Raw genomic sequence first — 13670 nt, 5'->3', positions numbered from 1 at the left:
AAAAAAAAAAGGAATAAGTAAGCCTGAATTATAATGCCACAATGTCAAATATGAAAAAGCACATATAATGAGAATGTTTTCTTCCAGGGTACTGTATTTTTCAATTCATCGCTATGAGTATGGAAACTATTGGCCAAACCTCAGAGAATCAGACTATGACTTCATAGGGAAAGACAAAGGCCAAGGATTTAATATAAATGTACCGTTGAATCAAGTAAGATTAATTGGATGTGTTAATGGTAAAAATTTGTTTGACATCCATTTATGTTAAATGTTGTAATCTGTTTTTACTGAGATATGCACTAAAAATGATGTCATTTGAGAATAGCAAGTTCTATATTTTTCTTCCATACTGTTATTCACCGTTCTATGTTTTGTTTTTTATTCTTTTAACTATATCTCAAATTAGATTTAAGGCAGTGTTACATGTTTTTCCTAGCGAAATAAAAATGTAGCTACCTGTTTTTCCTAGCGAAATAAAAATGTAGCTTCCTTTGTAGCTGGAAAGGAGAGAGAGAGAAAAATACCAAAGGGACATTCAAAATCATACATGTAAGTTGAAAATACGTAACAACACAATGGCAAAAAACCCAGAAAACAACAAAAAGACAAACAACAGTTCACAAAACACAATAGATAACTAAAAATTGACCAACAGGAACCCCACCAAAATTAAGGAGGGTTTCAGATGTGCACGAAGGATAAGAAAATTCTGCTCCACATGTGGCACCCACTGGCACTGAACCTGGGCCTTACAAATCTATGATTTACCATAGACATATGTAAATTATATATGATTTTTGATATACAGCTCATTTTTTCTAATGATTATTAGTATATTATTTTTTTTATCAAAAAAGACAGGTATGACTGACAAGGACTACTTAGCTGTGTTCCACCAGGTTTTGTTGCCTGTAGCATATGAGGTAATCAGTGTTAGATATTTTAGTATTTTACAGAAACTAATGTCTTAGTCCTTTCATAATGGGAGATTAAATCTTTAAAACAGTTGTTTCAACTGGAGTGATTTTCAAAATGAAGAAATCAATAAACAGACTTATTTGGTAAACACCAATGAGATAGATACAAAACAAACAAGCTGAAACCCAAAATTAACATTTGCACATATCTAGCAGGGAAATAGAAACTGAAATGAACATCAGGAGATACTTATACATGAGCAGCAACCCAGAGTGAAAACCTTGAAATATATAATACAGGAATCACAAACCCTGAAATTTAAACCATAAGATATTAAACAACATAAGTGTTTACAAGTCTCCATATGCTGTCAAAGTTGAGCAAACACTACATTGTGGCAAAGCTCAGATTTAATGCATGTTGTGTATGGATTAGGCCACGGTTTTTTTATTTGTTGGTTTACGGATCCGCCGACCCGATTTTGCCGATTTTCAGAATAAAAAAAAAATTGACTTTTCATGCTTTTTTATTCCCGCCGACCCTTTTAAATGCATTATCCCTGAAAAATAATTAAATTTTTCTTTATTATGAAATGAAATGCATTAATCATTAACAAAGTTGACTGTAACACTTTCTGTTGTGAAAAATAATTTACGTTTTCTAAAAATAGACAAATCAATTATAACTGACCTTGAAATGTCTTTTGCGCAAATAATTTTGTGGAACGAAACCTGTGTTTAAAACCACTTACAAAATAAGTTCGTTTCCCTTATTTGTCATCAGTCCGTAAGATGCATCATCTCAGAGAAATAGGCTTGTCCAAATGTGGACAGGTGGAATACATCAATTAAAGTACTGAATATTAACAAATCATTTGAAATTTTCATGTTTCATAGATAACAAAAAATATCGATCATTGGGATAAAAACCGGATTGCATGACAACTGATTAACCCGATATTGTCGTTTTTCCAGTGGACGAGTCTATTACGTTTTTCGACACGTGTGTTGAAACTTATTTTTGTACGACGTTTTTATATTTTTTTCTTTATCAGTTTTTGTGCTTGAAGATCATTATTCACCAAGTTTTCTGGAATTGATTGAGAGCTACGCGAATCTGTTTTTCTTGTTTGTGAAATGACGATTTAATTTCGTCTTTGTCCGTGCAACCCCCCTTTTTTACAGGAAATTATTAAACGATGTCATGCGATGTTCATGATCACTGATCAATAATATTTCAACGAACTTAATGTTAAGAAATGATGACAAAACAGCATATAAGACTAACATTTTGTTAGTAAGGTGAAATATATATTTTATTTTGCGTATTTTTTCTGTTTTGAAAGATATTTTTTTTCTTTTTTTTTCCGACCGACCGACCCGACTTTTTTATGCGAAAAATCCGTAAACCAACAAATTAAAAAACCGTGGCCTTACACAGACACTATAGAAGAGCTTTTAATTTAAGACTGTAAATTGTATGACTAGGCAGTTCCACACACTGACAAAAACAGGCACATTACCATATTACACAATCAGAATAGTTCTATAAATACATTATGAATTTAGCAATTTTGTTTGGCAGGCCTTTCAAGTTGTTGAGCTAGTTCAAATATTAATTACAAACCAAAAAAGGACCAAAAGGCAAACAACAGTATACCAATCACAACATAGAAAACCAAAGACTGAGCAATACAAACTGTTACTGTTGTTTCATAAGCATTTGACTTAGAATAATTCTGTGTAAGAAGTAATGATGTGAATGTGTTTTCAGTTTTGTCCAGACCTTATTTTAGTGTCAGCAGGATATGATTGTGCAATAGGATGTCCTGAGGTACCAGTATATTGTGGTATATTTTTATACTGTGCTTGTATGCTATTGATCACTGTAACCTATATTTCTGTTTTCTTTCAGCATGTCACATGTTACTTGAAACCAATATCACTTATATATGTAGTTTTTATTTTTGCTTTTTGGATGTTTGAAAAATTCTTACAGATAATTTGTTAAAATTGTAAACAGATTTAGATAATATTAAAAAAATATATATATACTGAACAAAAAGAATTAAGGATTACCAATAGTTTTCCATTATATTAACATTAAATTGAACCAGTATGAAACATACTACTTAAGAGCCTAAAACATACATTTTTGTCGAGCCTTCAACTTTGTGGTTAAAGTTTTTGAAATTTTAATAACTTTCTTAAACTATCCTGGGTTTGTATCAAACCCTGGACAGAAGCTTGTTTATGATCATAAGATAGTATCCAGAAGTAAATTTTGTAAAAATGAAATTCCATTTTTTCCGTATTTTACTTATAAATGGACTTAGTTTTTCTGCGTGGAAACATTACATTCACTCTGTGGTTAAAGTTTTTAAAGTTTTAATAACTTTCTTAAACTATCCTGGGTATGTACCAAACCCTGGACAGAAGCTTGTTTATGATCATAAGATAGTATCCAGAAGTAAATTTTGTAAAAAAATAAATTAATTTATTCCGTATTTTCTTTTAAATGGACTTAGTTTTTCTGCCAGGAAACAACACATTCACTCTGTGGTTGAATTTTAAAAATTTTAATGACTCTCTTATACTATTTTTAATTTGTACCAAACTTGGACAGAAGCTTGTTTATGATCAAAAATTAGTATCTAGAAGGAAATTTTGTTAATATATTGTACCTTTAAAGGGGCACTAGCTACGAGATGCATAAAAATTTAAAGTATGATTTGTTTTTGTTCAATCAATAATAAAAGTGAAATAGTGAAATTATAATTCGCTTTTAGCAGCCAAAATGGTTCAATTTTGTCAAATTAAGCTAAATAATATCGATAATGACTTATTCACTTGCAAGTTAATAAGTCGACCTCATTAAATCCGTATTCATGTGAACTTCAATTTAACCCCTTAACTAGAGATGGACAACGCATGCTTTGTACGTGTACTGTTTATTTAAAGGAAAGGAATGTCAACATTGAAAGCGAAACAAAGGTAAATCATTTGATGACTGATTCGATCCACTAAAATCTTTCTTCTACATGTAAAAACGACGAGAAACATATATTTTTAATCTATTAAATAAAATTAATCAGACATATAAAAATTCAAATGCACGTGTTGGCTTAATCTATTTACAGTCAAACCTGATTAAACCAGACCCTGAATAAACCGGTTTCCTGTCCATTCCGGCTGAAAATGAAAGTCCCATATTTTTCCATTAAAAGTCTTTGTTAAAATACCCTTTGTAAACCGGACCCTGTGTATTCCGAATTCCGGTCTAATTATGAAGTCCCAATACTCTTAATTACATTAACTATTACCTGTCAAAACCGGTTTGTCTAATTAATTTCAATGATCGATATGCAATCAAAACATATTTGTTTATACAATATGGCTTTTCGTGATAATCAATTAGTCAGGTGTCAAACTGTGAACCTACAATCGTACAGTAGTGAGCGTATTATTTATTAAAACATTATAAACGTGTCAATTAAACGAAAAGAAACACATAATATATCTCGGATTGAACTTACGTTTTAACTTGGATAAACAAATTAAAATCGCGGAGTAAGAAATTCACATCGTGATTTTGAAATCCTGGGTTCCCTGTTGTGAACCCCTAAACAAATGACCTTGATAATGAAAAACACCCGGATGACAACAATCACTGGATATTGTACACTGTACGACAACCTTTCGAAAGTGATGAAATTACGTTTGATAATATTCTTGCTTTTTAATCGGCCATTCCAACATTTCAAATTATTGATCATGGGAGTAAATCGAAACTCTCGTCTTACAATCCAAACAACGCGAACATTATGATGCAAATGCAAACAATGAAAAACGAAGTGAAAGTATTTTGATTTATCAGATATAATTTACAATCAGAGAGAACTTTTACATGCAAAATGTCGGACGTCACAAGTCATTAACTTCCGGTCAAAACGGAAACCTGAATAAACCGGCTCACTGTCCAAACCGGCCCCTTGTCATAGTCCCGTAGCCGGCCGGTTTATACAGGTTTTACTGTATATCTAATCATTAGTATATTTATGTTTACATCGCTTACATGGTCATTTGAGGTCAACTCGATATTTAATTAGATGGAATCTAGACTCAAATATACACGAAACGAAACTACATATTATTGACCCTATGCTCTGTAAACTGTTTATTTCACACTTTTGATAGTTTGGATAAATGTTTTACATTGTTATAAATAAAATATGAAAATTTGACTCAAATCGGTGACCACGACTTTGACAGCTAGTGCCCCTTTAAAACATTTATTAGATTCATAAACTATCAAACTTTACCAAACTTTGACAGAAGCTTCTTACAATCTAAAGATAGTATCAAGAGGAAAATTTGTTTATGTTTTTCCTCAATTTTGTTGAGCCTGCGATTTACAGCAAAAGTAGACACTGGGTTCCGCGAAACCCTTATGAATTTTATTTTCTATTGGTGACAATTAAAATTGATATATAAAAATTCTTATTGAAAAAATTGATGATCTAACTGTTAACATTTTTTTTAATTGCAAACAGGAAAAATATGACAATGACTTATGAAAAAAAAAAAAATTCTAATTGTTGACAGATTTTTTAATCGTGCAAACTGAAATGATGATATTGACTTCTGAAAAAAAATGATGATCTAACTATTGACTATTTTTAGATTACAAACAGGAAAAAGATTACAATGACTTATAAAAAAAATAATTTTGTAATTGTTGACAATTTTTTAAGTGTGCAAACTGAAAAATGATGACATTGACTTATAAAAAAGATTGATGTTCTAACTATTGACTATTTTTTTAAACATGCAAACTGTAAACTGTAAAAAAGATGACAATGACTTATAAAAAAAAAAAAGATTTTTAAACAGTTGACCATTTCCTAAAACATGAAAACTGAAAAATAATAGCAATTAAGATTTTTCACTCTCAAAAAGTCATAATAGCTTCAGGCACATCCTTGGAAAATTAAAATTTTCATAAACATGCAAACTGATAAAGATAAAAAAAGTTTTACGAAAAACAAATTATGTTCTAATTGTTGACAATTTTTTTAAACGTGCAAACTGAAAAAGATGACATTGTCTTAAGAAAAAAAATTTGATGTTCTAACTATTGACTATTTTTTAAACATGCAAACTGTAAAAAAGATGACTATTGAATTGATTTTCAAATAGTTTACAATTTTTTAAGCATGAAAACTGAAAAAAAGATAGCAATTATGATGTTTTGCACTCTCGAAAAGTCATAGTAGCCTTGATCATATCCTTGAAAATAACATTGGCACCTCTTTTCTATAAGGAAATAACAAGGATTTTATAAGATTTTCAAAAATCATCATGCTTATATATGTAAGTTAATTTGAAAGGAAAACAAAGAAGTGTGCAAAATTTTTAAACCAGAGGATTTCCAATATCTGACATTAAATAAAAAACAAGATTCAACAAACGTCCTAAAATTTGTATTTTTGAATGATTGCTCCTGATTAAGGACATTATTTCACTGGAATTTAAATATCTTTGCCATCCTTAAGTGCAGAAATGAAGATAATATGGAATGGGTCTATTAACTGAAACATTCTTTATTTGTAACATAATGAAAGTATTGTCATATTAGTTTAAATTGAAATGATCCTTAACTGTTTTTGTTCAGTATTTTTGAAACTATGTTTGTTTCCAGTAACTTCTTTCTCACGTAACATCACTGATTTCTTTACAGCTTTTATGTTGTAGCATCCATAGTACACAACATTTGTTAAATTTAATTATTAATTTGTAGTGGGACTCTTACTTTTGAATCACTTTGTTTACCACTGTAAATAACTTAGATTCGTTTTGTTAGCATCATTTTTTCAAAAACTGTACTGTCGTTATTATAGCAATATAGAAACATCTCAAGCATTTCTGCATTTACAATACTTAAATTTATTTTTCAGAAGAGAAAGAACGTGTTGAATTAAATGTACTGAGTACACTATTGAAAAATGTTGTGTACTTTTGGAAATTGCTTACTTATCTATTTATACTAAGTTTGAATTAATTCAGCTAATTCTTATTCATTAACAGTTTTGTCCAGACTTAGTTTTAGTGTCTGCTGGTTATGATTGTTCCATAGGGGACTATAAGGTATATGTAATGTGTATTTACTGTGCTCCTCCTAAAAATAATTTAAACATGAAAGGTATACATTTTGTAAACCTTAACTTTCTACAAAAAGTTTAAAATCAAAAAGATACAATATAATATCAGGCTCTCACTGCATAAGTCATTTTGAGCTTTATAAGATCATTTGATGTAGGGTATTTGAATTATTGAAGCATCTTTATAATGTATTCAGATCAGCAGTATCAACAACTAAATATTATAGATATATGATGACCAATATCCCTGTACTTTTAAAAAATTTTAATTAATGGAAACTTAAGCGGGTTTTTATTTTTCAATGTTTTTTATCATTGTCTGATTCTTGGAGAGATTTGCACATGATATATGAAATAAAATGATCTGTGATATAGTTTATAAGTTAAATTAGTATAAATGCCATCAGTGTATATTAATTTTTTATTTAATGCTTACATATTTTTATTACTTTATTGATAAGAAAATTATGATCAGCCAAAATTATAGTTTCATATACGGGAGGTTTTCATTTATATGTACAAATATTTGTTCAAATAGTTTTTTAACAAGCAAAGGTAACAATACCATGTAGTGAACAAGCTTCATGTTTGTTGCATGGTGATGTTGAAGAATGTAAAATTGGTTGTAAATTGTCTTCAGAATTTTTTTAATTGGTTGTATATAAGAACTTGTTTTATCTTATTTAGGGAGAAATGATGGTATCACCTGCATGTTTTGGTCACATGACTCATTATTTGATGGGATTAGCTGATGGAAGAGTGTGTGTTTGTCTGGAGGTACAAATATGATAAATAATTAGGAAAATAATGTAATGATTGAATCTTAAATGATTTGAATACACATAATTATATTCTTCATATAGAATTGACCTTTGTTGATATTTGATTTCTTTTTTATGACCTTTATGGTAAGAATGTTTTGAGATTTTTTTGTACTACTTTCTATTTATAAACTTTATGTCTGAAAAACATATATATAACTCATAGTTAAAATAAGTATTTCCACTAGCTTTCCATTGTCAATGAAAAATCATAAAGTATGTATAATTGATTATTATATTTGAATATTTTAGGGTGGTTACTGTATTAAATCTCTGTCAGAATCTGTGGCCTTGACATTGAAGGCACTACTAAGAGATCCCTGTCCATTACTACCTCCTCAAAATGAACCATCGGATAGGTAAGATTTAACTGACATATATGTATATATGAGACAACATATAAACAGTATAAAGAGCTTTCTTTAGTTTTTGTATGGTCATTATTATAAATTAAGTGTGTATGTTCCAGACCATATGAGTATTTGGACCGTACGCGTACGGTCCGGACCGTATGCGTATACTCGTACGATCCGACCATAAGCGTACGGTCGGACCGTATGAGTATACGCATACAGTCAAGCTGACCAGACATGTTTTGAGATCATATGGGTTAAACTTTAAACAAACATTTATCAAAATCTTTATTTTTAGTTATACAAATTGTTATTATTACAAATAGATGGATGAAGTGAATAAGCGAACAATTGACATTAAATATTTGTTAAATTGTATATCTGAATCCTATTTTGTTACTCTGGCCCAAGGTGACACTAGTCTTGCTTCCACAAGGAATGTCATATTTTTTTTACATTAACATGTTTTGTTTATGCATTTTTTTTGTAAAGTTCCTAAATATTCTATAACAATTGTCCTCCCACATTATGTTTACTTCCGATAACTTCAATTTCAATGAGCATACTGGGCTGCAATTAATGAATTACTGACATGCTAAATACAGGAGATTAACAGATTTTAATAAGCGTGATTTTTTTAAATAGTTTAAATATTAAGTTTTCATTTCAATTACTATTGAACTTTTTATATTAATTTGAGATATAAGTTATGTTGATCTGTTATATACATTTGTATCTAATAAACTTGACCAACTTCTTAATATTGACCGTATACGGATTTTGAAAAAGTACGCATACGGTCCAGACCGTACACGTACGGTCCAAATACTCATAGGGTCTGGAACATGTACAAAACTTTGAATTCTTCAAAATTTTAAGGATTTTCTACTCCAGGAATAGATTACTGTACATGTATTTAGCAATTTTGTTTTTGGAATTTTGAGTTCTCAATGATTTTCAAATTCATACTCATTTTGTATTTTTTTACTTTTTGATTCAAGCATGACTGGTGAGTCTTTTATGGATAAAACTCTTGTGTAATGACTTGCAATTGATTAATTTGACCTCATGTGCATCTGTATTCATGTGAACTTCAAATTAACCCCTTAGTTGGAGATGGGTTATGTACTAGGTGTGTCCAGCTATTAAGATCGTATAATGGTATTATGTTGTTGTCGTCTGCGTTATCCACTGCGTCATTGTCTGCGTTGTCCGAAGACTCATTAGTTTCCAGATAATAACTTTAGTTTAAGTGAACAGATCTTTTTGAAATACCACAAGAGGAATATTGGGATCGATTTTGGGGATGTTGGTCCCAACCGTTTAGGAATTAGGGGCCTTAAAGAAGCATTTTTCTAGTTTCAGGATAATAACTTGTGTACATATATTTTAATTGCTTTGAAATTATACGGCCATGTTTAAAACCACAAGTAGAAGGTTTGGATTCATTTTAGGGGTTATGGGGCAAAAGTTAAGGAATTAAGGGCCAAAAAGGGACCAAAACAAGCATTTTTCTAGTTTTCAGACAATAACTAGTGTTTAATTGTATGGATCTCTCTGAAATTGTGCCACAATGTACCATATAACAAAGGGGAGGCTGGGATTAAGTTTTGGGTTATTTGCCAAAAATATGTAGGAATTAGGGGCCAAAAAGAAGCATGTTTCTAGCTTCCAAACAATCATAACAATAACTTGTGTTTAAGTGTATGGATCTCTCTGAAATTGTACTTTAAGGTTCAATACTACAAAGGAAAGCATGGGATTGAGTTTGAGGGTTATTGCTCCAAATGGGGTTTTTATAAGTTGGGGGAGGGTGCCCAGGTTTGTTTACCATTTTTTAAAGAGATTCCTTTTTTTAAAATTTTTTCAAATTTCGAATTTTGAAAGTTTCAAGAAGAAATCTTCAATTGCACAGTATTGTGCAATAGAGTTGTTAGATCTTTGACCACATTAATTTTGTGACAAAAACCTATATTATGTCAAAAATTTAATCACAATCCAAATTCTGACAGTATCAAGTTTGAATATTGTGACCAAATTTGCCCCAACTATTCAGGGTTCGACCACTGGGGTTGTATAAAGCTGAGCCCTGCAGAGCACCTGTTTGTAATTTGATTTGGATGTAAAAGTGTTGATTGAGGTACATTTTGTTTAAAGCACAGTAGCTGACAAAATCACGGCTGAAAAACAGCACACAAAACACAACTAAGAAAATTAAAGACTGAACAAAATGAAACCCAACCAAAAATTAAGGTTGACATAGAAATACAAAAAGATGACATACAAATGAGTCTTATTTACATGTTTTTCATGTTGTAGCCTCCTAGTTAAGTTTTTTTTTTTATGTAAGATGGAAACGTAATGAATTTTTGTTTTATTTTAGCGTTGCAGGAACCATCTTAAACGTAATTAAAGTACTGAGGCCCTATTGGTCTTGCTTTCATTACCAAGACTTACTGGAAGATGATACTGAAGAGTTATGTTCTTTTGATGAGGTCAACAAATTACCACCTAGGTAACCTATTAAAATTTACACGTTAGATTAATGTATAAAACAGCATGAATAAAAAAGATTATATATCTGTCATACAGAACGTTTGACATTTTACTAAATCTCCTAATATAATTATCTCCCAGACAGTTTGGCCTGGCAGTTTGTTACTTCACAATAAACATTTTATGAAGAATTCTTCAAACATGATTTTAATGTCCTTATAAGGTAACTGTGAGCTGTTGTCATCACTAGGCGTCTGCTGGTAAATCTATTGATAATTGATAAGATAAACACTTTAAGAATGTCAAGATCTACATAACCAGAAAATTTCAGAAAATTAAACATTCCATTTTAAAGTTATTGCCCCTGAAATTTTCATATTTAGCAAATTTGGAATTTTTTGTCTATATTATTGATAATAAAAAAGTAAATATAGCAACTAAATAGCAAACATGCCAATCAAGTCCACTATAATAGAAAGAAAGAAACATCTTCAAAATAAAATGTAAAGATTTAAGAAAGGATGAGTTGTATTGATAGGATAAAACCATGCTCAGTCATAATGTTGCAATTAGTTAAAGAATTTACAGATGACATGACAATTTTAGTTTCTAAAAAAATCAGACCCTAAAAACATGTCCCTAGTGGGTTGATTCACAATCACATTGTATAAGTCACCAATTTATTATGATGACTAAAACTTATGAAGTGCTTATTTCCATCTTTCTTACTTACAAATGCTTGGAGCAGTTTTGTCAGGAGCACGTTATGTTTTTTTGGTCTTGTGTGTCTGTTTGTACATCCATCTGTCTGTCTGTCCCACTTCAGATTAGAGTTTTTGGTCAAGGTAGTTTTTGAAGTCCAATCACCTTTAAACTTAGTACACACATTCCCTATGATACGATCTTTCTAATTTTAATGCCAAATTAGCGTTTGACTTTAATTTCATGGTCCAATGAACATAGAAATGATAGTGTAAGTGGTGCATCTGTATACTATGGACACATTCTTGTTCATTTGGTTTTTCAGAAGTTTCTGTGTTAATTTTGATTGATATAAATACAAAAAAAAGTCGACCAGTAAGGGTGCACTTTAAGTACCTTTTGGAATTATAACTATGTTGAAAAATCAATGCACCAAACTTAACAAATATGTTGTCCATCAAGTTCAGCAATTTGATAGTATCATCCTTTGTGTACGACATATAAACATATGTCGTAGGAATGAACTGCACTAAGTAGTAGGATTTTTTATGACCTTTGTATCTTCTGTTCCAATTTTTGTAGAAAAAGTGCTTATGCATTCACACTCTGTTTTATTAGTAGGTGTAGTCCATCTTAGAGTTTTTAAGGAGTAGTAGCGAAAAAAAGTTGTAAACTGTTTGTTTAAATAAATTAATGATTATTGTTAATATTGATAGACCTTAAAAGGGACACTTCTTAATATCACCTTTAAGTCCAAGAAGACATAACACATCTCTTAGTCATGTCTTATGTGCAGTATGTATTTAATCGAATATTTTATCAATTTAAATGAGTATTTTTGTGCTTAGATGCATTCTTAACCTTTTTCTGAATGCATGTTTTGTCGTATACAGCTTATAATGAAGGATGATTTTCAAAATCATTCTAACATCTTTCCTGAGTGACATCACTCATATATCAGAAATGTTGTTGACAGATCTTAGGCTCTTCTTGAATTCCATAAATATAATCAATATATAAAAAAGATAGTTTATTTAAAATTTAAGTATTGTTTTATTTCTTCTATTTATAGATCAGATGTCAAATTTAATAAAGAAGAAAATGAATCAAATATGTTTCCACTAACATACACATACCCAGAAGAAGTCCAAGAAGTTTATCTTTTACAGAAAAAGTTTGATCCCATTATAGATCAACTGATTGCAGAGACAGCATTATTGAGACCTCCTTACAGGTGAATATTTATGTGATGACAAACATACATACGCTTGCTCATTTTAGTTTAAGAATATTGTTTGATTTTTGGTTGATTTTTATTTCCAGTGGCAAATATTTCATGCATGTTCAGGATAATAGTTTAAGAATATGGTGTAATCAAATGCTTTCAACCTATAGTTGTTTTATGTCATTTCGTCTCTGGATCGAGATTTGCATCACTGGCAATCTTACAATATCTTCTTATTTTTATATACACAGTATTGTTTTGACTCCTATTAAACTTACTTTAATATGCTTTTTGAATAGAACAAATTTGATCCCAGATTAAACTACATATTGCCAAATATATGAAGAATGCATTTTAAGAACTTGAATGTATTGTCTTTAAAGTAGGACCAAAAAGGGGGGGGGGGAGGTATTATTATGACATATAAAAAAGAAAATGAGTTCACAAAAGACCAAACAACACAGAAATTGACAACTATATGGCCTTCAACAATTAGAAAATCCCATTCCCCATAGTGAGCTATAAAAGACCCTGAAATGACTAATGTAAAACTATTCAAATGAGAAAATTAACAGCCTAATTAATGTACAAAAAAAAAAGCGAAAAATTAAGTATTTAACACAGCAACAAACGACAAACACTGAATTTTAGGCTCCTAACATGTTTGTTTTCTATTGGCACTGAGTACAGTATTATTTGTGTATTGCATTTTTTGATTAATTAAATTTCTCTTGTTTATTATAACAGGACCTGTATAGTATATGATGATGATATGCGGGCACACAAGGCTGATTCTAGGTAAACCATTATTAAATATTCTTTCATTAAAAAAACAATTTCTCACCTGTGTTGATTACTTGTCAGACAGCAGATATTAAACTATTTACCTGACAAATAAACTAGCAGAGAATATCAATCAATCTTCTTGAAGTTGTTTCTTATATTTAACTGGTTTGCATTTATATAGGTTTTGGTAATGAGAGAAACTTTAT

At 30.2% G+C, this 13670-nt stretch overlaps 1 protein-coding gene across 8 annotated transcripts in view; it reads left to right on the top strand.

Annotated features, from left to right (window-relative positions):
- Positions 1–13670, top strand: part of LOC139513678 (histone deacetylase 6-like) — a 78559-nt gene that overhangs the window by 17975 nt on the left and 46914 nt on the right. For 3 of the 8 annotated variants that reach the window (XM_071302391.1, XM_071302398.1, XM_071302436.1), the window contains 9 exons: positions 88–214; positions 861–926; positions 2695–2754; positions 7008–7067; positions 7769–7858; positions 8155–8261; positions 10639–10770; positions 12526–12687; positions 13426–13476. In XM_071302391.1, coding sequence (XP_071158492.1) covers positions 88–214; positions 861–926; positions 2695–2754; positions 7008–7067; positions 7769–7858; positions 8155–8261; positions 10639–10770; positions 12526–12687; positions 13426–13476 — 855 coding nt within the window. The remainder of the gene's footprint in view (positions 1–87; positions 215–860; positions 927–2694; positions 2755–7007; positions 7068–7768; positions 7859–8154; positions 8262–10638; positions 10771–12525; positions 12688–13425; positions 13477–13670) is intronic. The other 5 variants (XM_071302425.1, XM_071302406.1, XM_071302445.1 and 2 more) reach the window with 2 other exon arrangements.

Source organism: Mytilus edulis, chromosome 1 (genome assembly GCF_963676685.1).
Source record: "Mytilus edulis chromosome 1, xbMytEdul2.2, whole genome shotgun sequence".
NCBI classification, from domain to species: Eukaryota; Metazoa; Mollusca; class Bivalvia; order Mytilida; family Mytilidae; genus Mytilus; species Mytilus edulis.
The sequence above is the reverse complement of the archived record's forward strand: the minus strand, read 5'-3'. Positions and strand labels throughout refer to the sequence as shown.